Below are 24,441 nucleotides of genomic sequence, written 5' to 3' on the forward strand. Positions count from 1 at the left end.
TTGGGGGTTATTTTGTTCCCCAAGATAGCCCCTAGTAGTATCATAGAACATTTATCATTACTGATGATTATAACTGAGTTCTATCTTACCAGGTTTTGCTGCTCTTTATTTAATGATGATTTTCATTTTTCAAAAAGATTGCCTGATTTCAATCCAACTCTCCCACAGCATAGCAACAATCCATAATAAATTCCACCATTCCCAGACTGAAAGCAACTAAAAGAATTATTTCTGGATATATCTTGTAATTCAGTTATTTCCTACATAATTTATTTTTAACCTTTTTAATCTTTTCCTTGTTTTCTGACATGTAGAAAATGTCTTGTATGACTGACATCCTAACAAAAAAAAAAAATTTAGCCAGCAGTTACCTCCTCAATACCATGTCCCCACACCACTAGCATGATCATGTCACACAATTAAAATGTTATTGCTACTCTTGATCACAGGGATCTGCAAAACATACCTTCTGGTTGCTCTAAGCATCAAACAAGGTCACCAATGATTGCAGCTTTTCTTATAATTATCTGCCAGGAAAACTTCATTCTTTGCTTGTGCTGTCAACTGTCTTTACAGCAACTAACTAAGCTATCATAAAATTTTACTTCTGCTAGAGTATATCAGCAATGGGTAAAGTCTGCTATAAATATACTGTTTTCAAGCCAGCTTTCTAGGAATAAAATCATGGTAAAAGTGATGCATTATCTTAGATATTATAATTTGAACCAGGTTTTAGTCTCTTGACTAAACAACAGGAATTTGATCCTGCAAACCCTGAACTGTCTGGCACCTGAGCCTGCAAAATCTCTTTTGCAAACAGTGAACCACACAATAATATTGTTCATCTCAGTAATTTCTCACTAATAGAGAGCAAAATCTTCAGAGCAACTTAATCTCTGGCATAGATGCCCTGAAAGTAAAACATACTAACAAACAAAATTATCTTGCTATACAAATAGTAAGAAATATACATGAAAACATTTGAGGCATCAGAAAGCTTCCAGCAGAAGAAACACACATTCCAAAAGGACTGCAAACAAGACAAAATGTAATAAATTATTTCTACTTCTGTCCTGAATTGCTTAGGGATAGGCATCCGAGTTCATAGGCAAAGAGATTCTTAAGTACAGTTGTCTGAAACAAAGTAAGAAATAGACACTTGTTTTCTGGTGCACCTATATATGTATAATGAAAAGTTGGCTAAGCATCTTTAGCACTGTTCTTCCTTAACACATTAATTAAATCTCTTACACATAATCAGGCTCTATCCTTGGCCCGGTCATGCTACCTTACAGTTGACTTTACTGCTGGGAATTTAGCTGAGGACTGCTGGCAGAGTTTTGTTTCAGTTTGCTTTTATGCAGAGTTTTGATGTGATTTGCCTTTAGACAAGAGTACCACTTTCTTCTGCAGGTCTCTCAATGTTACTAACTGTCTCTCTTCGTTCCATTCCCACCTCGAGTTGTTTGGATTTTGTAATGCATCCTCTTTTTAGCAGGTGAACCCCAATTAAACTGTTTTACAGATAAAATCTAAGGAACAGAACTGTCTCACAAACTATGTATCTCTATTTCATCAAGGTCATGTATGTCTTTGAATTGATCTGTTTTTCTTTATGTTTTTCTTTTATCTTACCATTTTATCTGAAATCTCATCTCTCTCTCATCTTGCTACTTCATCTTTCTCAGAATATATTCCACTATCTTAATAGTCCCCCTTGTACCTAATGCTCTACAACTTTTACAGGATTTTTACTTACCAGTTTTATGTACTATCATTAATATATTTACTCTGTAGCTATTTATTTGTGAGACAGCCTGCAAAACCCTTAGTGCTTATCCATTTAGAGCAAATACTTTTCAAGTATATTTTAAATATCCTACTACAACATACTTCCTGGCCTGAGTATTAAAATCAGTCCATCTAAATTCACTGGCTGAGCATTTCAGAAATCAGTGCATGTTATTAGCTGTCTTCATGCTAAATGCTTGTAAGAGACATATTGATTACTGTGACTTTTCAGATCAATACTTGAAAATATGATGCCTCCCTGGAATATCCATGTAAAAGGCCAAAAACCCCAACCATTAAAAAAATCACTAATGACTGGAAAATTTTTGCTGGTGCTTGATTTTGCTACAAATTCTGAGTGATAATTAAAGTTAATAGTTTATTAACTAATCATTCTATCTACTATTTACAATGAGGATTTTGCAGAGTTGGTCAGGAAAATGAGAGAAAGCAGAAAGATTTGTGTGGACATAAAAATAAATGAGAAATAAATGTTTTAATCCAAGTTGTCTTTGTAATTTCTTGGCCAAAACCTGAATCAAAATACTTCAGTGATCATGAAAAGGCATTGTAACATTTATCAGAGGTTTCTGTGCTTCTGACTACATCTCCCATGATGCACATATCCCTGTCTTTAGGTGAAATGACACAATATAGTATGAAACTTCTATAGGTGAGTCAATATATATTATATATAAATGCATATAGATGTATATATATAATGTATAATATAAATGTATATAGGTGTGTGTGTTTATATATATAATATAAATATAATATAAATGTTTTCTCTACTTCATTCACTATCATTGCTGGGTGTAGAGCTATTCTGTAACACCACTGATATGTTTTGGCTTGCATATTCACATTGTCAGCACCCATTTCCATCAAACTTTTTCCCAAATACTAATATACAAATTCTCCTGTCCCCCAGTATTTAAAAACAAACAAACAAACATACATACATACATACATTAGTGAAAAAAATCACTGAGATAAAATATCAAAAAAAGTTAGTCAAATCTTCACTGAATTTAGACTTTCTTACACAGTGAAGGATGTGATAAAATCAAAATTTATTAAAAAATACATATCAATATTCTATCATATTCCTATTATAATATTTCTAATATCAGCATGAAAAAGCATGAGTCTACAAATGACATGAGCCCTATTTTATGCACTTCAAATTAACTGCAGCACATATAACACAACTCTGCTACAGAATAGTTCTAAGGTTATCATCATTGATCTTGCCTGAGATTTTCTTGTGAATTACTTGTCTTTCTGTCTACAGATTTTGAAAATGAAGCTCATTCTGTCTGTGAATACATCTCTGTACATGTTAATTTTAAGTACCAATTATTTGTACAGCTTCCTCTTTATCAGAACAGCCTTTATTCCCCTATGACATACCATACTAATCTACTCTCAAATTACCAAAACATTCAAAGAGCAATAGTTCACCCTTAGTGCAGGAAGCAGATTTTCCATTTTATAAAGTTATACTGATAGAACAATTTTAATACATGCTCTGTATCATGCAACCTGCCCCCCTGCCCCAGCCCCAGATTGTATGTTATAATAATGCCTGGGGCCATTGGACTTGATGTGAGGTTTTTGGATGAAATGGTATTCTATTCAAACTGTATCAGTGCTAGGCCTGAGTCCTGTGCAAAAGAACATTTGTGAGATTATTTAATATATGTTTTATGTTCACTGAAAAAATACATATTTGTATATTGGAAGAATCGTGTATTTGGGAGAATCATGTTCAAGGAAAGACAGAGCATTTCCCCTTCCAAAAAACCAGAGAAGTGTTTTCAATATGTCATACCAGAATTTAGTAATTTATATGTTTAATTTTCATAATGCTAACGGCAACCAGTACTGCAAGTTAATTGTTCTAAAGGGTTGAATGAATAATTTTCAGTTAACTTAGCATAATAAAAATCACAACAATTTTTATTGCTAACCTTTTTAAAATGGAAATGATTGGTAGAATATAGATTATTAAGTATATTTCATTGATATATCTGGGCTATAAACAGTTGAATTAAAACCCCCTTTTATAACTTTTCAAGACATTCACTTTGGCAAACTTGTCTAGGAAACTGTGTAAATAATGCAAAATTTGTTTTAATATTTTGGAATTCTAATGGTATGTTATCTTAAAGAGTGCCACTGCACAAGCTGTTGGAATTCAGAGCTGGGAGTATTGTTACTCATACTGACAGCTGTCACCACTTCTTTCCACTTAGGTGAGTCTAATGAGCCAGCCATCACAATATATTGGTATTTATTTCAGAGTTGGGACTTTACATCAGGAGAAAGCAAGTTACTTGTGGGCAGGTTTATAATCTGACATTCATACAAGCAAATAAGACAGCAAAAACTATCAGTGCTGGAATCTCTAGCTAATGAGAATACCATTAGCTTGCACTTTGGTAACCAAAGCCACTGGAAAAGATACATCTACAGTCCAAATCATCCTCAGCCAAGCTCTTCTACATAACAGACACCCCAGACTGCTTTTGTTGTATCTCACGCTGAGCAGTAAACCCAGAAGTATCTTTCCCCATGCCTGCCCCCATACACAGTGAAGGTTTTATCACAGTAGGCTACCTCTGCTATATAGTGAAGGTTTAGAGAAACTGCCATCCAAAAATGAGTACAAACATCAAACAGAATTATGAAAACATCAAAGATGCTATTAAACAAACCGTGGTAGATTTCTAACAATTTCTATTACTTTTTGTATAAGTAAAAGGCATATTATATTGTAAACACTAAAATAATCCATGAAAAGATTAAATTAAAACATATTACATTAATATAGAATGAACAGATTTTAAAAACATGAGACAACCATCTCCATCTACTGTTTATAGATTAGATTATCTGCAAAATGTTAGAATAAATTTATGAGGGGAATCTGCATTGTTAGATCACTTTTTTTCTCACAATTTCCTAAAATATTTTTAATATGTAACTTCTTGGCAAAGAATTTTCTTAATTTATCAGTCATGCAACTTTCTTAAATCTTAAATATATCTTTTTGAGTTCCTCTTCCTTAAATTCCATTCACTTACAAGGATGCTGTGGGGTTTTTTGTCTCTTCTTTACACATTATTCACCAGCATTGCACAAAGAAACTGTTGTTCTTTTGACATTGCATCTCAATAAATGGATTAAATGAGCTGTGAATATCAGCATTTAACCAATAAATAGAGAACTTTATTTATTTAAAATATATCAGATCTGCTTCATCTAAAAGGCTAATTGAAAAGGCTATTCAGGTCAGCTGTGATATTAGAAGACAACTGAATCACATTTAATGCTACTTAAAGGATGTGAACGGGCTAAAAGAAATATTAAACTGTGGCCATTAAAATTTAATTTGACTTAGTGAAGCCATTAACATTTTGGTTTTATGCAGTGGCAAGCATTCTAAAAATATTTCCATATAATTCAGAAACCCAGAACTGTCAAATGGCTGACCCTCATGTACCAAAAGTGATTGAAAGCGACCTTAAAGGGCAAATCAAAAAAAAAATCAAAAGGAGAAAATTTCTTTAAATAAAATTATTAGTTGTTCTTCTGTTCTTTCTTCATATATAGTCTTTATGTATATATATGCATTATTACTGTATACACAAATAATTATGCATACATAAATTATTGGCTCACAGCAAGTTTCTCGCTTATTTTGACTCACTTCTATTTTATTGTTGCTGGTTTTAAACTTTTGCATCTTACTACATCTATCGGCAGGATTCTCTATAACAGGGCATTTCTAGCATTGATAATGGCCAAACTGATCTATGTAGTTATATCAGCCCCAGCTCATCTGGCAACCTTATCTTGTACACTCTTTTAAAATAACTTTTCATAGGAAATGGCAATCTACTTACAGTTTGTGGTGAAAACCAGTTAGAATCCCGTGATTTTTAGTTTTGTTTTTACACTAGAAATAGTTACATTTTTTTCAATTAATTACACAGTTTGGTTTTCATTTTAGCATTGAATATCAGATTCGGATATCAAATTAACAAAACACAACTTTTACGTGAACTATAAAGAAATAATCTATTTTTAAGGCAATACCTTGTCTTACTCCTAGTAGCACTTGTGATATGTTGTTTCTGGCTTCACAGAAATCAGTGGCATTGCCACCTCCACTCTGGACTCATCACTTGCAATAAATTGAGAGAAAAGAGGTATATGACTAAACAGCATCCTTCTACTGAGCTGGTAGACCTGTGAAAGTGGTAAATGTTTGAGTAGGGCATCTAAAAAATCCTGAATCAACAAGTTTTTGAAAGACTTTTAAAGAATAAGCTGGGTACTCAACTGGTTCATGGATTCTTACAAAGTTCTTTTTGTCCATTACTCCCACATACCTTATTCATCAGCTGCTACTTCATGATTCATCATGGCTAATAACAGAGGAAACGAGTGGAAAAATAATCAAAGCTCTAATGACAAAAGGAAGTGTCTGAATTACTCCAATAGATTATCTTCTAAATTGTCTTGGCTAGCCATTAATTTGGATAAAAATGATTTTTGCCTTTCTCAACTTATATTTTAATGAGTTATGGAAAATTAGAAGCAGAAACTCGTGATGACCTCTATTCTTTCCTAGTTGTAGTGCCTCTAACTCCTGTCACAATATTTTTATTCACAGCATCCCAATACCTCAAGGTCAAATGCTTCTAAACTTAGGGAGTTTGGTAAGGTGAAGCTGTTTTACTAAGCTTTAAGATCAACCAGATCAGATTAGAACATCTGTGGGTTAAAAGCTTCATCCAAAGTGGACTATAGTTTATCAGAGGCAAAGCTGTGCTCATGAATGATATCCAAACAGTCTCTTCAGCCTGTTGCTGGAAGAAATACTAGATTTTTCCAGGATCTGCTTAAATTAGGGTGTGCAAACTACCATATCAGCTGAAGTGTTCAGTGAGCAGCTTGCCTCACAGCTCGTTTATAGCAGATTTCTCCCTGATAAAATGAAATAACAGCAGATAAAAAATTTACTTCTTATAACAGCAGTGGAAGAAAGTGAGCAGAAATTGCAGTATTCAGTCTTGAGCAGCTGGATACAGCTTATATCTTCCCTTATTGTAGCTTGTGTTTTGGAGTAAAGCATGGAAATAACTACATCTAAGAATAGTATAAATGCAAAGATACGTTATAACAGCAAGGTGTGAGCAGAATAAGGAACCTCTGCTTAGGAGTTGGTCTAAAAATTTAATGAAATAAACTTTTACTAAATATAATTAGTTTGAAGTCTGGCACTTTTTTAATCCTAGATCTGAGCAGAAAGAAAACAATTTCTGTAATAAGACTTCAAATATATTTATCTCTTAGAACCTAACAAAGATTTGGTGTCACATCATGTGTCTTAGCCTCATTGTAGAACCTCTACAGTCTGCTAAAGAATACTCCTATTAGGAACATCCAATATGAAAAGGTCAAATAGAGTTTTTTATCAAGATTTATCAGGAAATTCAGTCAGAGGCCACATGACTAGCTCAGTTAAATAAACAACAAAGTCTTGAGTATATACCAAGAGCTTGGGAAGCATAATATTCTTCATACGTTTGATCTCACATTCTCTCATTTATGAGCATGTGTCAATACAGTTAGATAATTGTGATTCTAGATGCCTTATCGAAGTCTTATTTCTGAAATGAAGGTGCCACAATAACATTATTTATTCATCAGTGTGTGAGCCTGTAAAATAATCACTGGAAGTTCTTTGTCCCACCTATTTAATTTTATTTTATCTCTGAGATTGAAAGGAGGGATATCTTTAAATTATAATCTTGATACACAGAAGGAAAGAGTCGTGTCCCACGTCTTTCCTTTATGCATTACTTTGCCTTGTAGGAAATGTCACTGCACACAGGAAAGAAACTTTTGCATTGTAATATACAAAAGCATGGCAGTGGTGCCTAACAAACACACTGACCATGTCCTTTGCTCTCTTCATTGCTTTTCTATTAGCAATCCTTATCTTCAAATGTTACAGAGCCTCAAATCCGAATTTCTAAAAGATAATATAAAATTCAAGCAAGGAGATAGTGATCTACAATTAGGCTCATGTTAGAACAGAATTCAATAAGAGAGTCTGAGACAAAACTTCCCTGAAGACTGATGCAAGATAGTGGAATTAACCTCCCACCGAGATAAATGATACACAATAGGCACTAGTTATTCTGCTTGATGAATTGTCTAAGACACTTGGACACCTCCTTAAGAATTGCAATATGAAAACTTACCCAAAAGTGACTCCTTAGTTTACTTCACTTTATTTTAAAGCAAAGATGGGAGAAGCTAACAAAAGTGTGTCTAAGTAAATCTCAGTTGAGAAAGTAAGAACTGAAATCATAATACCAATAGGATGCCTATGTAATTTCTAAAAAATAAGTGCCTATTGATGATATAAAAACTATGTGCTCATATCAAAGCAATACAATTTTGCTGCTGCAGAGCTAACCACAACTATTTGAGTGTGCTACATGGAACACAAAAGAACTGAAATCTAATTTGTAAATCATTTGTGAATCATATGGACAAAGCACACAGAAAGGCTAACAGAAAGCCATACTGGAAATGTAGTTAATGAACATGATTTATTCTTATTGTTCTGTTTTATTCTTATTCCAGATCCTTTTCTGAACTGCTTTTTGTGGGTGTGTGTATTGAAATATGAATAACCAGTACAGAGATTGAAGTAATAAACTACATTTATTATATAATGCTTCTGCCAAGCATTTTTGCTCTTCAGACACCCTCAGTCTAGATCACCTCTTGTGACAAAACCAAACATCAGCAGTTAAATGAAGTTAGGATTAACCCAGGATCTTACAGAACGTGGTGATAACGATTCAGCCCATGACAATCTTTTCTTAAAGTCATTGTGAAGCCATGTCCTAACATGGAGCTCATGAGAAAAAGGAGGGAAACTCCTCCAGTTTCACTGCCATGAAACCTAGTGTGAAATTCTCTGTCTACTTGTCATTAATAACAATCCTGAAATGATGCTAATACTATTAATAATATCATTAACATATTGCTAATAGGAATCAAATTTTCTGTAACATGCAGTAATATATACGAGGTGAGATAATGCTGTTACTACTGAAAAATCCTTAATTCTCTTCACAGAATAAAAATACGTTTTTAATAACCAGGAAAATGTTATCAGGTGCTTGGTTTAACTCTCATTGAAAAGTGGTAACATACATTAACCTAAACTAGACTCCTGCCTTGGATATATTTGGGACAAACACAGTACTAATCAGGGATGTCTCACACTAAAATAAAATTTCTTTTCTCCTCATCCCAGGTCCTCTCTTTAACTCAGTATTGGAAGTGAAACTTCACCCTCAATGGCTTTTGTAACTTGTAATATGAGGTGTTATTCCCCACCTCAGAATTTGTCTCAGTAACTTCAAGAAGAAAACAGTCTTAAAACTCAGCAATTCAAAATAAGAGAGGCTAAGCACTGAAAATAATGCCATGCTAATTCCTGATTCAAATAGACTGCATGGCAAATTCAGTCTTTCTGATAACATTGTCCATGGTATGCTTTATTTTGCATTATCAGCATCTTCATCTTTCCTTCTCTACAGTCGAGATGATAGGCCCCACTATATAGACAATGAAATGCATTCCATACCGTGTGGGTGTGATTTATTTATTTCATAACTACGGTTGTTCTACTTCTGTATTTCCATGCATCTCAGTGTTGTAATTTCTGTTTTAAAATGACCCAGATATGTGTCAGAAAAAGATTTTTAAAAAGATAAAAATTCTCCCAACCTCTCATGCAAAACTATATCAAATGAAACTCAAGGAGTATGTTTTATAGGCGGTTAGCTAAGTGTTTCTGTAGGAAAGTAACCAAGGATAAAGCCATCCAGACTTCATTCATTTATTCATTTCTGCCCCCGAATTATTTCAAACTAATGAGTTACTGAAGGGTTGCCATCATGTCCCTTTATTTCAGTTACTTTTAAGTCTTTATATTCCTTTATGTATTCAGATAGCTGAAAAGAGAGTTACATTCAACCAAATGTAGTTATTGCCACTTCCAACAAAACACAAGGAAATCACTTCCGATTAAAGATGTTTTATGAGCTATTGTTTTGTGAAGACAGGAAGAAAGATGAAAGAATCTGAAAGAAAAGGCACCAAGGAAGTAGCAGACACCCAAGTCTACTTCAGTAATATGACCCTTGAGAAGAGGTAAAAGAAAGAATTTGGGGGCTAAGCTGAAACTACAGAATGTTAGAGCAAAAGAGGAAAGAAATTTTACACAATTGGTCAGAGAAACAGGTCTTGGTATGTTCTCAATAAGATTGCATCAGCTTTTCCAATTTTCATGCCTTACTCTAACAATTTGTAGGTCTGGTATTTTGATAAAACCACATAGGCCCAAAGCAGTAATTTGATTTTCACTTCCTGTCTGTGGCCTTTTTTCCTCCTTGAATTTTCCACCATTCTGAATTGGAAATACACAAACGGTAGTCTCCAGCACTATGTAATCTGCAAATGGATAACTACTGGCTTAATCCTGCAAGCCTGCTTCTTTGACACAAGCAGTGATCAGTGTCCTAAAACAGTCTCCAGACTATCAGCCAAACCTGTGCTCAAAATAACCTTGTCTCTTCTATTCAAGCCTCCATCATTTTCACTGTCCGTTGCCCATCTTTCTCTTTGTTTTCCTGTTACTTTCTAACATACAGCTGCCAGCTAAGCCTGTTCCTACAACTGTGCTTGCAGTTTGACTACTGAAGGATTGACGCCCTGATGTTTTTGTAGTTTAGATAGTGACTTCTCTTATGTTTGCTCTTAATCCTTTATACTGGTCCTTCATTTATATCTGAAACACAGTTCATCTATCACCATCCATGATTATGGCTGCTATAAACACCAACTAGCATTAAGACTGGTACAAGAAGCAATACAGATGTCTAAAGGTGAAAGCTAAATCAAAACAAAGAGAAGTCCATGAACAAGTCTGCTGGGGATTAAAAAAAAAAAAAAAAAAGCTATTATTTACTTTAATTTTATACTATGCTTCCCAACTTTGATTAAAAGAAATACTCCAACATCTGATTTAATGAAGTTCCAGAAATCTAATGGAAAAGGCCTAGTAACTCATTAAATATATCCATCCACGCATGTGTTTGATGGGTTTGTGAAAAAGAATGTAACTTTCCTGTAGTTCATCTCTAACCTGTCATATCCCATTGACTGTAGATCACTAATGGAAGTTCTGTTCCTTGCAATTCATCCAGTTCTAGCTCACAGTAAATAAGGTTTATGAGAGTCCTGACTTTCAACTCTCCAGTAAAATTTGGAGGAACACAATCAACTGCTTATTTTTTCCAAGTTATGAAACAAATATACAAAACTAGACAAATCTGGGTCCTGGGGAATTAATATATTATTCAGAGCAGTCATGAGCTATTTTTTCTCTTACTTTAGTAGTATGAGGGAATTGAGTCAAGTTGCTTGATTAATAAAATTTGTCTACTTTTATTAAAATATTTAGATAATGATGAATGAAACAAATAATAATTTGCTAATGGTAAATTGTCAGGTAGTGAGCTTACACATACTTCACGCTGATGAATACTGGCACTGTATAAGACAGGCAAAAAGAACAGATGTAGTTGTCGATTGAGTTAAGTAGTTAAAATATAGGTGCCTAAGAAAGGTACCTCAATCCATTAAATCAAATTTTCTACAAATCATACACTGCAGTATTTGTTTTCCATTGGATGGTAAACTATCATTTAGGACTGACATTTTGAAACTTAGTTTTTTAATATATTCTCTGTATATTTAAAGCCACTTAATTAATAAACAGGTTTACTCACTGAAGGCATCATTAGATACTGAAATAATTTATCTTCTGGTTTGACACACCCATTTAGAGATACAAAAGCTTACTCTTAACAAAAAGTAGAATGGCTAATTGTCACATCCCCCTGAAATAATAATCAAAACAATGGGCTTAAATTTTATGTGTGAGATTCAAACCTTGCAAACAAGTATGCTACCAACAAAGCTCACAAATACATCATACCAGAAGAAACTGGGAATTTTTAGTGTGATAACAGTTCTGTCCTTGCAACTCTCTGATCCATCTAGACACATATTAATCAGTTACATCCAAGTTACTAATAACAGAAGGTCCCTGACTGATTTGCATCAGTGGGAAAAGATTGCCATCACATGTCTCTTAAACAAGGACTCATAGAATGATGACACTTGAAGTTTTGAATACAAAATTTTATCTTGTTCTTATACCTCTGGTCAGGGTTCATACTTGAGACTAATGCTTCTTATTGTCCACACTGTTATAGAAATTATGTAGCTGGTGGCTGCAAACATTTTTACAATAAATATGGGACATATTATAAATATCATGAGGTGGCACAAAGGTGATATAATACATTCATCACAATCACTGTGCATGTATATAGCAATTACAAATCATTTAAGGTCTTAATTTAGCACTGGAGTGAGTTTATGCAGGCCTATTTAGGCTGACAATAATAAATCTCAGAAGTGATACATTAATTATTAACATTCTTCTGTCTTTTGCTTTCATAACAGTTTCAGCTGCATGAGAGTGGCAGAACCATGTATTTTGAGTTCTAAGGGAATACTTTAAGTGCTTTTGAAAGATATTTTATATTAAAAATATAGTCAAAGTTTCACAAAGTAACAAATTAAGCAGCAAGTGACGTAAAGTGCTGACTAAGGTGGTTTTTTTTTTTGTTTATGAGCATGACATATACTATAAGTAGTGACATGGCAGGGGACTGAGCACAGAGCAATTAACCAAATACTCCTGAAGCCTATTCCCAATCTCAATACTTTGTTGTGTGGCTTTAGGAAAGTTCTCAAGTAAACGCTGAAAGAATCAGTTGTGTATGTTCTGAGCAACAGCTTCAGGTTTGGTTTTACAGAGCAAGACCAAAGGCTTTAGAAACAAAAATCACCCATAAAAGAGATTCTGAGATTACCCTTTCCATACAGTGGCTAGTGTATATCCAGTTTAGTCAGTGCTTTACATTCAGTTTAGTCAGTGTTTACTGCAAAGTATGCTCCTAATGCTCCAAAATCTGCCATAGCTCATTCCAATCTCATGTGACCAAGTTTTCTTGGTCACAACAAAACACCAAGATTGCCTTAAAGCCATTGTATCTTTCAAGCATGGCCTTACAATAGTCTCAGCTTTGGGAATTCAGATCCACTAAAAGAGAAAAAAAAAGTATGCTTAAGTACAGTATGTGATCTAAACATCATTTTTCCAGCAAGCTATTCTTAGACGGATTTTGCTCTAACAAACAAACCATCTGTAGTAATAAAACACAGGAACCTGGTAATGTCATAAGCTTGTTCTCCTGTTTGAAAAAAAAAAAAAAAAAACACCGTTGAAAACAAACCCTGATACTTTCCCACTAAGCTTCCTTGATTTTCCCAAGACACAAACATAATTTTGTTTGTACCTGAATGAGACACACAAGTGACCACATTTGTTTTCACTCACCTCCGGAAACCACCAGTTATGGTAACTAAAGCATCTGGTAGAAACGTACACACAGTATTCTTGACAATCAAGCTTACTGCATCCGCTTCTGCCTCAGATACACAGCTAACAAGGTCCTCATAGTAGAGCAACCCTGGAAATCAAAGGCAAAAAGGTGTCAATCACTCTGTGGAATTATCAAAATCGACACAGCACTGTGTAAGCCCCGTGGTGAAATAGCCACCTCTCACCAAGAAGTTAAACCACACAACTTGTACCATGGGCAAGTGAACCCTACCTAATGACAAGAAATGTTTGATCACGAACCTGAAACTATGGGTTTGTTTCAGGACATGTTGTGGAAATAAATATATTTGATTCAGCCTCATCAGGAGTCTTTTCCTTCCTCCCCACCATTCCTGGAGTCAGCCTCTTGCCCCCTGAGTGTGGGGGATCACAGGCAAGAGTCAGCCTCTTCCTTCCCTCATCTTTGTCCTTACAGATTATATATATGTTTGTCATTATAATTTGTTATAAATTGTAACAGCAGTTACAATCCTGACATAGCAGTCAGGATAACTGTTCTGTTTGCAGAGAACCCGAATATTTGTTAATTACTCTGACTTCCCTACCAGCTTCCATCAATGGCATTTCTGAATGTAGTGATTTAAAAGGTGCTCATCCCAAAATGATGATGTTCTACGCAAGTACAGGGCTCAGAGGTATGTGAAATATCCCAGTTATCTTTATGTCTGATCACAGAGCTTGCATCAAAAGAGCCCAATCCTGCAGCTTGCTTCACATTTGGATATGATATATAGAAGAAAAAAGAATAAAGAAGCATGAATGTGGGCAGGATGATCCAAGAGTTTCTGAGGTGATGTAAAACATATGTGTTTAATGCAATAATAAAGTTACATTATTTTAATGTCATATCATATAATCTTATTTTCTTAATGTAACTGATATCTTTGTTTAAATAAGTTCCTTTATATAGGGAAATGGCACACAAACACACAGAGAAATATCTGTGGGGAAGCAACATTATTCATTTGACCATGTTTAACACTTTAAAGTTAAGACGTGCTAGGAATACAGAAGCAATTTTACAAGTACTTTATTTCAAATCTTGATTTATCACTAGAGTAGGACTGCCTTGAGGGATACAGGTCTCTGAAAAGTAGCTCTGGGCTTTCCTACTGTTGTAATTTTATCACAACCTGTGCAATAATGACCCATTAATAGTTTTGTATATAAGAGCAGATTTCACTGGGCAACTGTGTAAGCAATTTGAAAAAAAAATGCATATTCATATGTTTTGAATTACACCATTTTTAATTAGGAACTCTGATAGTTCAATATTATTTTAACCTAATAATTTAATATCCACAAGACACTGCAGCAAGGAAATGGATGTATAAATGAACCTCCTCTGATTCTGTTATCAGTTTCTTAGAACACTAGGATACAAGTTTTTATAAGGCTTTCACCTTACCTGCTTTCTGCATTTTTGACAGCTTCAGGGTCTTGTCAGCTTTTACCTCTTCCAGAGTTCGTAAACCCGCTCTGTACCATTTCTCAGATGTCTTCACTCCCACTCCAAAGACTGAAGTAAATTGCTAAGGTTAGTAGAAGAACACACATTTCAGTGTTGTTTTCTAAAGAAGCAGTGAATTAACAATAAGTAGGTAACAACAAGGCTTCACAGGGAAAATACTGGGTAGAGTTTATCTTACATTGAAGATAAATAAGAGAGTAATATAAACATACAGGTTCAGGTTCCTTTCTTTGCATAGTTACATTGAATAGGCAACTGGTTTTATACACAGACAGTTCATGTTAAAGTGAAATCTAAACAATAATACAGTAGTAGCCCCCAGAATCTTTATGTGATTTACTTAAATGTACACTTTCAACTAACGTTTGAAATATGGATAGTAGTCTTTATTTTTACTGCATTTCTAAATAGAAATGCAAACAATAATGTTAAGTAGCTAGATTCCCTTACACTGACTTCATAGAATAAGAGCTGTCTCAGTACTATCATCCTAATTTGACTAACAGTACAATTTTGTACTGTATACAGTACCAGCTCTCAGTTGTACAGATGATAGTGTTACAGGACTCCTGCGAGATGGGGTCAGTGGGAACCCTGTGGCTCTTGAAATTCTGCATGGAGGGCAATGGCTCTCAGTGGTGCATGGAAACAGATGGTAGGTACATAAAGACAACTAATCTATTCTTACACTGCATTCTATAAAGCACATATGTTTGGAGATCGCACCCAATATTGCTTTCCAAAATGGGATTCAACGTCAAGTACAAACATTAATTTTTGTTTGCTTGCATATTCTAAACACTTCTACAATTCTTCAGTCATCACATGTGCCAAGCTAAATCCTTATATATCTTATTTGCAGTACATATTTCACTATTTTGCCCACTGGAAAAAAAAAAAAAAAAAAAGACCAAATCTACCAGTCTCTGAAGTTTTAGTATGGTTATATTCCATTTATTCCAAAGCAATTTTGTACACTAACTTATTCCCCAAGAAAGGATGTAGAGCAAAAATGCCACAGTTATAAGCATTATTCAGTGGATCAATATCTCAGATGAACAGTGACATGAAAGCAAGAGGGAAAACTTTCATGCTTGCCCAAAAGCACGTTCTTTATGTTCAGTTTGTCAATACTGAGGCTCTCAATAGTTTCTTTGTACTTTTAGAGAATTCAATGAGTAGCTGTGTAAGACACGAATAACTGCTGCTTTCCATTGAATCTACAGCCTCTGAATTCCAACCATGCTAGCTTGATTTTGTGTTTTTCTAAAGAGATTAATTCACTGGAAATAATTAAGACAAAGAAAAGAGAAAAATTAAAATCTTGGATAACATTATATAGGAATTACCCTACATTTTTAATATAATGGATGAAACTATTCTTTGTCAGAATCATGGGTCTTTATGAAATAATGTGATTTTTTTAAATACTTAGATTGTTATCTTTTAATGTTTTTGCTAGTAATAAAAGATTTTCAAAAGGGTCTATTACTGGCTTTAGAATGATTCCAAGAGACTTAATTAATATTGGGTTAGACAAATAAAGAAAATTGATTCCATGCCACTGTCCAAATTTTTAGAAAAAAATCCACATTTTTTTCTTTCCATACTAAGATCCATTATTATTCAGTATATTTATAGATGTCAATTTAGAGACACTGCCAAGTGTGCAGCATGAGTAGCAGGTAGCCCATTTATTCAATAGTATAGACAAGCATTGCTCTTTTTCAGCTGGTGAAAGTGAATTATATGAACTAGTTCTCTGCAGCATCCACTTCCGTAACAGAGGCAAACTGACCATGTCATTCATTTACCCTACATCTAAAACATAGACTGTGTGATTTCTTTCAGTCATCTGATGGTCCTGGGACCAGCAGTGATCTTTTAAATCATGATGAATGATTTGCAGCAGTTATCAGAACCATGCTAAACAGTAACCTTTAGTAATTCACTAATATTATGGCGGGATTCTTGGCTTTCTTAGAAACACATAAAAGATTATTGGGAAAAACTGACTACAGCCAATTCATCCAAAATGTTGAGACTGTGCTCAGCTAATAAGAGAGCCACAGAAGTTTTTGTAATTTGGCATGTGAAACAAAACATTAAGCATATTTGAGATAACCTGTCCCGTGATAGTTTTTATTCTAATCTCCAATAAATGTTTTTAAATCCTGAAGCATAAGATTTAATGGCTGATCCTCAATCTTTACTACCATTAATAAGTAACTCTTGTTCCTGAATCCTGCTATACATGTGAATCTACATCTCTTCTCTGAGTATTGATACAGATGGCATCAACAGCTATCACTGAACATCCTTTCATACTTGTATTACGGGTTAGAGAGAATGGAAGAGTCTTTCAATAGCTGAAGTAAAAATGACTAATGCAGAGGAGTATTAAACACTGCTATTCCTTTTAGTCTCAGATATAAATTTTTCTGAAGTCACAAACAGGATATTTTAGAGATTAAAACTGCAGATAAAGTTGAAAAAAATATTTTTCCAGTATATATTTTTCCACTGGAGAATTCACTGAAAATTTAATAAATAGGAACTGTAGAATATATGTGGTTTAGATTTCCTTTAACTATAAAGAAGTGTGACCATGATTCTGAACCTACAGTTTACCTAACAAACATCTCCAGTCCTCTTCTGCCTCACACAAAAGAGAATTAAAATAGATCTGAGTCATCTTCTTCACCTGATATTTTCTTCATGTCAGAATAAGATGGTATAGTGTTATAAAGATAATCAACTGAGGGGAGAAAAAAAAAACAAAACACCAAAACCAAACCAAACCAAACAACATCCAGTTAAAATCACAGCAAAGAGTGTGCATTACATTCGTTTTCAGGAAAAAGAGATTGTTTACTTCAAGCTTAAGAGCAACTGTGTATGCATCATATTAATTAGAAAGGTAACTGATCTCACCGTTATTCCTTACTATATCATAGTTTCTCTCTCTCCCTTTCCCTTTATTCAAGACCTTTCTTTCTTTATACATGATATTGGATGTTCCTTTATAATAAAATTGATGGTTATGTCTAAGGTCTACTAAGCAGAAGAAAATATTTGCAATTTTAAACAACAGCAACAAACCTCAGGATTTACCTTAAATGATTTGTATCGTTCATCATTTAACACTTCTTTAATTCTAGAACTCTCTCCCTCTTCAATAATCTCCTAAACAAAGAAAAACATTACTCAAAAAAAAAAGAAAATCAAGATTATGGTAAGATTTAGTAAAATAATCTAAAAGAAAGTCTTATCCACCTGTAAAGACATGAGAAGCAGCCTTAGCAAGCATATTATTTTATTCCATTAGGATCAAATTCCGCAATCCTTTTTGAGACAGAAAATTACTGAAGGATGAAGGAGAAACTGGAACCACAGAATAAATTTCACAGTACATATTTACCCATAAATTTACTCAAGGATGAAGTAAAAACTGGGACCATGGAATATTTTTCACAGTAATTATTTACTTATAAATTCACAACCAGAAAGCAGTTATTTATCATAAGCTATCAATGAGTTGTCCTGAAAATTAGATTTCATTATTTGGTTGAGTTTACTACTCAAAAAAGTAGGAGCATTACAAGAACGCATATATTTTTTTCTTGAGCATACAGTTCCTTCAGTCTTTCTGTCAAAAGATAAGAAACAAAAAAACCCCCACCAACAAAACTCAAAAATTCATTTTATTTTCTGTGGGATTATAACTGAATTCCCAGACCCCAGATAGTAGTTGAAAAGAGCACTTCAGAGGCTCCATTCTTAACTGGTGGAGTGAGGCAAACAAGGAGCCAGAGTGAATCACAACATTCAGCAATGATCTCTCCAGACAGCTGAGACCTTCTGATCAGCTGCCTGCTAGAATAACAGCACCCAAGATGTGGGATCCTGAAAAGGCTAAGAATTAAAGAAAAATGCAGAGAATACTCAAAGGTCCAGTAAGAATGTAAAGTTCATCCATCACCTAGATAAAAGGCTCTGCTATAACTCATAGCAAGGTAGGATTTAACATTAGAGTACTAAAATATTTACCAATTTTGCAAAAATAGTATTTCTAATAAAGCATTCAGGTGAGCAAAGTGATGTTGTCAAGGGCAGAAGACACATGAACAAAACTATTAAGAGTTAACCTGTCACATCCAAAGCAGAGTGAGCCTTTAAAAATTACATACAAAAATGATACTGTATTACTTATTAATTTGTATTTATTCATTAAGTACCTTTATTTCTAAGGGCAGGTGCTCCATGACAGAACTTTATGTTACTACAAAAGATTTCCAGGTAACAAGGATAATACAACATAATTACAGTACACACAGATAGCTGCACTCTGTGACCTCTCAAAGTAGATTTGTAAAAGAATCAATAGGCTTATGATTCAGGGGTATGTTACCTCAATGACATCTCTGACTCGGTCTCCCATACAGGGCAACCCTTGTATGTCTTTCATTCTGGTTATTGGAAATGGAAGAAATTTCAGCACAGAAGCTGCTCTCAGAAATTCCAGGCAGAATAATTCATTTTCTTTGAACTCATAATTTTCGGCCATTATCTCAAAGGCATCCTGGGGTGGGAGTAGGGGAGATGTGTAGAAAAGAGTTAAAGGTTAATAAAAGCTTTAGCTATTCAGTATTCTCCTTAGAAACATTATTTTGTATGCTAATTCAAGAATGATTTATTTATACTAGGGTGAAAAGATTGAGTTCATAAAAAAAAAAAACCTCAGCATCATTTTTTAACCACTTGAAATTTTCCAGATGTCATTAAAACTGTGTTTGAGAGGCAAATGTGGAAAAATATTCTGATCTGTAGCAACACCAAACTTTAAAATCTTTTGTGTGATAGACTTCACCTATTCTGTGAAGACATAATAAATCAGTGTGAAATAGCACCATAATTTTTAGAATTGTGCCCAAACATAAGTAAACAGCAGGTCAGTACAGGATATCTTCATTTTCAGACACAACCAAACAGGAGTCTGTGTCAATACTGGAAGCCACCACCTTCATTTCAAACTTGTATCCATGCTTCTATTTAGTAACTTAAGGAACAAACTCAGTTTTTCCTCATTTTTCAGATGTATAACCTATGCAAAAAGAAAACTATTATCTTTATGGTTCTTCAGTTATCCATGGCCTCGTTTATTTGACATTGCACTCAAAACTACCTGGAGATTGCCAGTACTTTTTTTTTTTTTTTAAAAAAAAACCTATCCGTATGTCATTTATGCAGCTTTGCAGTCTCCCTCCCTCCCAGAATATACATATAACTTAACAGCAGCAATTTTTAGAAATGAAACGCAGGGGACAGATTGCACAGTGGTGGAGAAGAGAAGCAGTTTTTCTGCTTTCCCACTGTAGAATACTATGTTTTGGGAGAGAACAAATGCTGCAAAAGAAGTTTGTGAATAACCTAAGATAAGAATTTATGAAGGCTGATTATGAAAGCTGATTAGCAGCTGGAAATCTGAGTTCTTAATGAAACCTTGCACAAAACCTCAAAAATTTTGAAGACTGCAAAATTAAGTAGTTTCTTCAGAAACATTTAAGAGCATACCATTTCCAGAAAGAGATATTCACTGTTTAAAATATTTATCTAACATGCATCTCACACCTGGCTCTTAGGGATGCTCTTTTGCACCATTCAGATGGCACAGGACAGGCTAGGTACAGACCATAAACAAGCCAGCCTTGCAAAGCTCCTGCACTGTCTCTTGTCCTGCATTCCTCCCAGAGATCCCTTTTCTTACTCTCCAGCCAGTCTCTAAAGAACAGCTAACAGATCCTGGCCTTGAAAGGGCCATACGTCCCTGTCCTGGGTTGAGTGAGTGCTGGAGTTTTTTGGTGGCGGGGAGGGGGCTATCGGGGTGGCCCCCTGTGAGAAGCTTCTCGAAGCTCCCCCAGTTCCAAGTCAGCTCCACTTCTGTTTGGGAAATTGAGCCAATCGGCTGCGCCTCTGCGATAACGTATTTAAGAAGGGACGTGGTGACGGGCAGCCGGACTTGTGAGGAGGAGTTGCTGCAGCTGCGTGAGCACCAAGGTCAGTGGAGGAACGGAGGAAGAAAGGAGGGGGGAGGTGTGCCGGAGCAGAGACCCCCTGCATCCTGTGGGGAGATGGCAGGGCATCCCCCCGCTGCCACGCATGAAGATCTACAGTGGAGCAGACATTGATTTATGGCCTGTGGCTTCCGCCTTATTGATCAAGGTGCTGTGCCCGAAGAAGGCCGGGGTCTCGTGGGAAAAGGTAGCCCCGCTGCTGTAATTCAGTGCTGGGGGGATTGCAGCATGCGGGGGAGTCCCACGCCGGAACAGCTCGGGAAGGGCTGCAGCCATGGGAGAGAATCCAGTCAGAGGAAGTTAGTGACCCATGACGGAGCAGTGTGGGGAACGCTGTGGCCCATGAGAGGAACTCATGTCAGAGAAAGTTTGTGGAGGACTGTCTCCTGTGAGAGGGGGACCACAATGGAGCAGGGGGAAGAAGTTCCAAAAGCTCCCCCCACCGAAGATAAAAGAAGTGGCAGCACTGACTGCACCCCACATTCCCTGCCCCTGCGTCACTGGGGGAGGAGGTAGAGATATCGGGAGCAGAGCTGAGCCAGGGAGGAAGGGAGGGGTGGGGGGAAGGTGTTCTCAAGATGTGGCAATGCTTCTCACTGTCCTACTCTGTTATGTGTTGTTAGTGTCTGTAATAAATGTATGTTCTTTTTTTTCTTCCCCTAACGAGTCTGCCTTTTGCTCGTGATCATAAATGGGGATTTTTTTCCCCCATCCCAGTCCTATCTCTAACCTCAAGCCTGGCTCTCTGTCCTTTCTCATTGCCAGAAGAGAAGGGAGAAAGAGCCGCTGCGTGGTGGTTGGCTGCCGACCAGGCCCAAACCACAACAGTCCCATATCAGTTGCTGCATATCTTTCCTGTTTTCCAGCTTACTCCTGTTTGGGTTTTGACCCACAAGGCATTACAAAATAACAAAGAAGTGTCTGCCAGTGTGTATTTGCCTTCAGTTATCACTTCACTGAGCGTCAGCCCAAGTGTCTGTTCAGAAATGGTTTTGGAATAAGGATGAGTAGCATTTGTGATACAGATATTGATAGCAAATGGTTTACTAGAACAATGACTGCATGGATAGTGGGAAGGGATAAGATTAAACAGCTTTTTCCTGCCTTCAGCGTTTATGGGATCGCTATTCATATTTAGGCTTAGATTTCATTTAATTTGCAATTAAATGCATCATTATATAGTTTAAAGAAAAATAATTATAGATTTTGCTTTGATTCTTATCTTAGCATTAATGTGCTTTATATTGGAAGACACAGCCAAGTAAAATCCAGCAGGCTTTGCATATCCTAATGCTACACGCTTAACATCTCCAGGTGAACTGCAGTCAGTTCCAAGCCCACTAACAGTCATGATCGCAAATCCAGTGAAGTCGTCCCTTTACTACATCAATGGAATTAAGAACAGCATCTGTCACCCTGCACTGAAGGAATAGAGCCTGATTTAAGCAACAACAACAAAAAGATTTTACTCGAGGTACAATGATTTAGATAATTAAAATAGAACAACTTCTTAAGAGTAAATGTACCTTTCACAATCAATGTAGATCATTTGCATATTGCATTTCATTGTTTAGTCAGTTCTAGAAAACTAAACCATTATAAACATTTTAGCCTTACTGAAGCAAAATTAAAGTTTTAATCAAAATCTTCAAGAAAATGTTGTCTCTACTGGCCCTAGGAGTTGCAAAACCTTCCTCTTAACAAATCAAAAATATGAGATCTTACCTGGTTTGACAGTATCTCTTTAGAAGAAACAGGTACCTTAGCTGAACAAAACAAATTCGCTTTCCTTTTCTTTTTTTTTTTTTGTACCACCATGTTAAAGTGTATGAAAATAATTAATTAGGACTTGCTAAAGATTATTTGCTTTGTTCTGTGTCACCTGTATAACTTCATTCCTTGATCTCTGTAAGGATTAGTCACCTGTTGTCCATTTCACTAGAAGAATCCTCCCCTTTGTTGAATATTTATTTACCAGCCACCCTGATTAGTAAGTGCTGTGCAATTCCATTTTCATAAAATTTCATGAAAGACTTCTTGAGATAGAGAGCTGGTTAGTAAGATGATTGATCTGGAAGTTTCTACCAGTGTTTACATTCAGCTAGCCCTCAGGTATAAGGAATCAAAGGGAGGGAGTGAGCTCCCCTGAGGAGGAAAAAAACCCAACAAAATAACCCCCACCATATTCTATTACAAAAATAGTGCACAAAACCTTAGCTTCCTTACAGCTCTCTTTAAAGCTCTTACAGTGGCTAATTTTTAGATTTTTTCAACTGCTTTTTTTTTTTCCACATTTAATATCTTTATTTGCTTGACAGATTATGTTGTATTTAATTACATGCATTTTGGTTAAAGACAGGTGCACATTATAGTTCCCATTTAGAAAGAAAACTAATGCAGAAAAAAAAGGAAACTACTAATTTGAGATCACAAGCACCATGGATTCATCCCAGTTTGCAGAGGGAAGAACAAATATAGCATACACAATACTACAAAGCAAATGGAGAATATATATTTTACAAGTGGGGTGATAGGAGCCAGATGTTTCCTCTGCTATGGGTTTTTTGGGGTGTTCTGTCAAGTTCTTATTCTTTTTATTCTTTATCAGCATCAAAGATTCTTTCCTTCTATGCCATAAAAGATGCTAATTCTTGCTTTAAGTGAGGACTACAGTCACTGTATTATGATTACACTTGCTTTCTTTTTCTTCTCTTTACAATCTGTGCACATGAATACTCAAGAAAGCAGTGTTTGGCAACAAATTTCTTACTCCAGTTAACACTAGCAGAATTAATCAGGGAACAGAAACAAAAAGATATAGTTGCTACCTTCTTGTTAAAACAGTCTATACAGATAAATACATATACAGAAAGCAGTTCTCATAAGTACCTGCTCAGCAGTATGCAATAACGACACAGACTAGAAAAGTCATCTTCTTGATTAGGAAACTCAGAAAGTCTAGGGATGTTTTTTCTCACTCCCAATAGGCAGCCTCTCACATGAACATTTAAATAGATGTATTCTACACTGAATAATCAGCTATCATTATAAACGTGTCTACATATACCAGTACCACTGCTGTTTAGAGGGGTATTAGCCCCTTTCTACTAGTGGGAGGGCAGTTTTCAGAGAAGCTGTCACCATCATTATTGAAAAAGACAATTACATGTAGCGTTTTACTCAGAGGCTGTTGACAGCCAATGAGAAAAATATAATCAAAGCATTTTTATCATTCTAGTTTGCATTTTTCAGTGTTTTCCTGCCTCTACAAAGCTCATTAAGCCATTTTAAATAAACAATAAAATGCTATTGAATATTCATTATTCTCTGTACAAAACATTGCCTGCAAATGCTGCAATTAATTACAGATCTGTCTTTTTACACAAAACTGCTTTTGATATTCTTTTTGATAAAAACTTTCTGCTTTAAAAAAAGGAAGAAAGTGATCTCCAGGTGGAGTT

The 24,441-nt window shown here is 35.3% G+C and overlaps 1 protein-coding gene across 2 annotated transcripts in view; it reads right to left on the bottom strand.

Moving 5' to 3' along the window:
• Positions 1–24,441, bottom strand: part of DNTT (DNA nucleotidylexotransferase) — a 100,484-nt gene that overhangs the window by 57,801 nt on the left and 18,242 nt on the right. For both annotated transcript variants that reach the window (XM_032995282.2, XM_032995277.2), the window contains exons 4-7: positions 19,318–19,488; positions 18,021–18,092; positions 14,844–14,967; positions 13,370–13,502 (exon numbers count right to left, since the gene is read on the bottom strand). In XM_032995282.2, coding sequence (XP_032851173.2) covers positions 13,370–13,502; positions 14,844–14,967; positions 18,021–18,092; positions 19,318–19,488 — 500 coding nt within the window. The remainder of the gene's footprint in view (positions 1–13,369; positions 13,503–14,843; positions 14,968–18,020; positions 18,093–19,317; positions 19,489–24,441) is intronic.

Source organism: Tyto alba, unplaced genomic scaffold (assembly GCF_018691265.1).
Source record: "Tyto alba isolate M040663 unplaced genomic scaffold, T.alba_DEE_v4.0 Super-Scaffold_1, whole genome shotgun sequence".
Classification (NCBI taxonomy): Eukaryota; Metazoa; Chordata; class Aves; order Strigiformes; family Tytonidae; genus Tyto; species Tyto alba.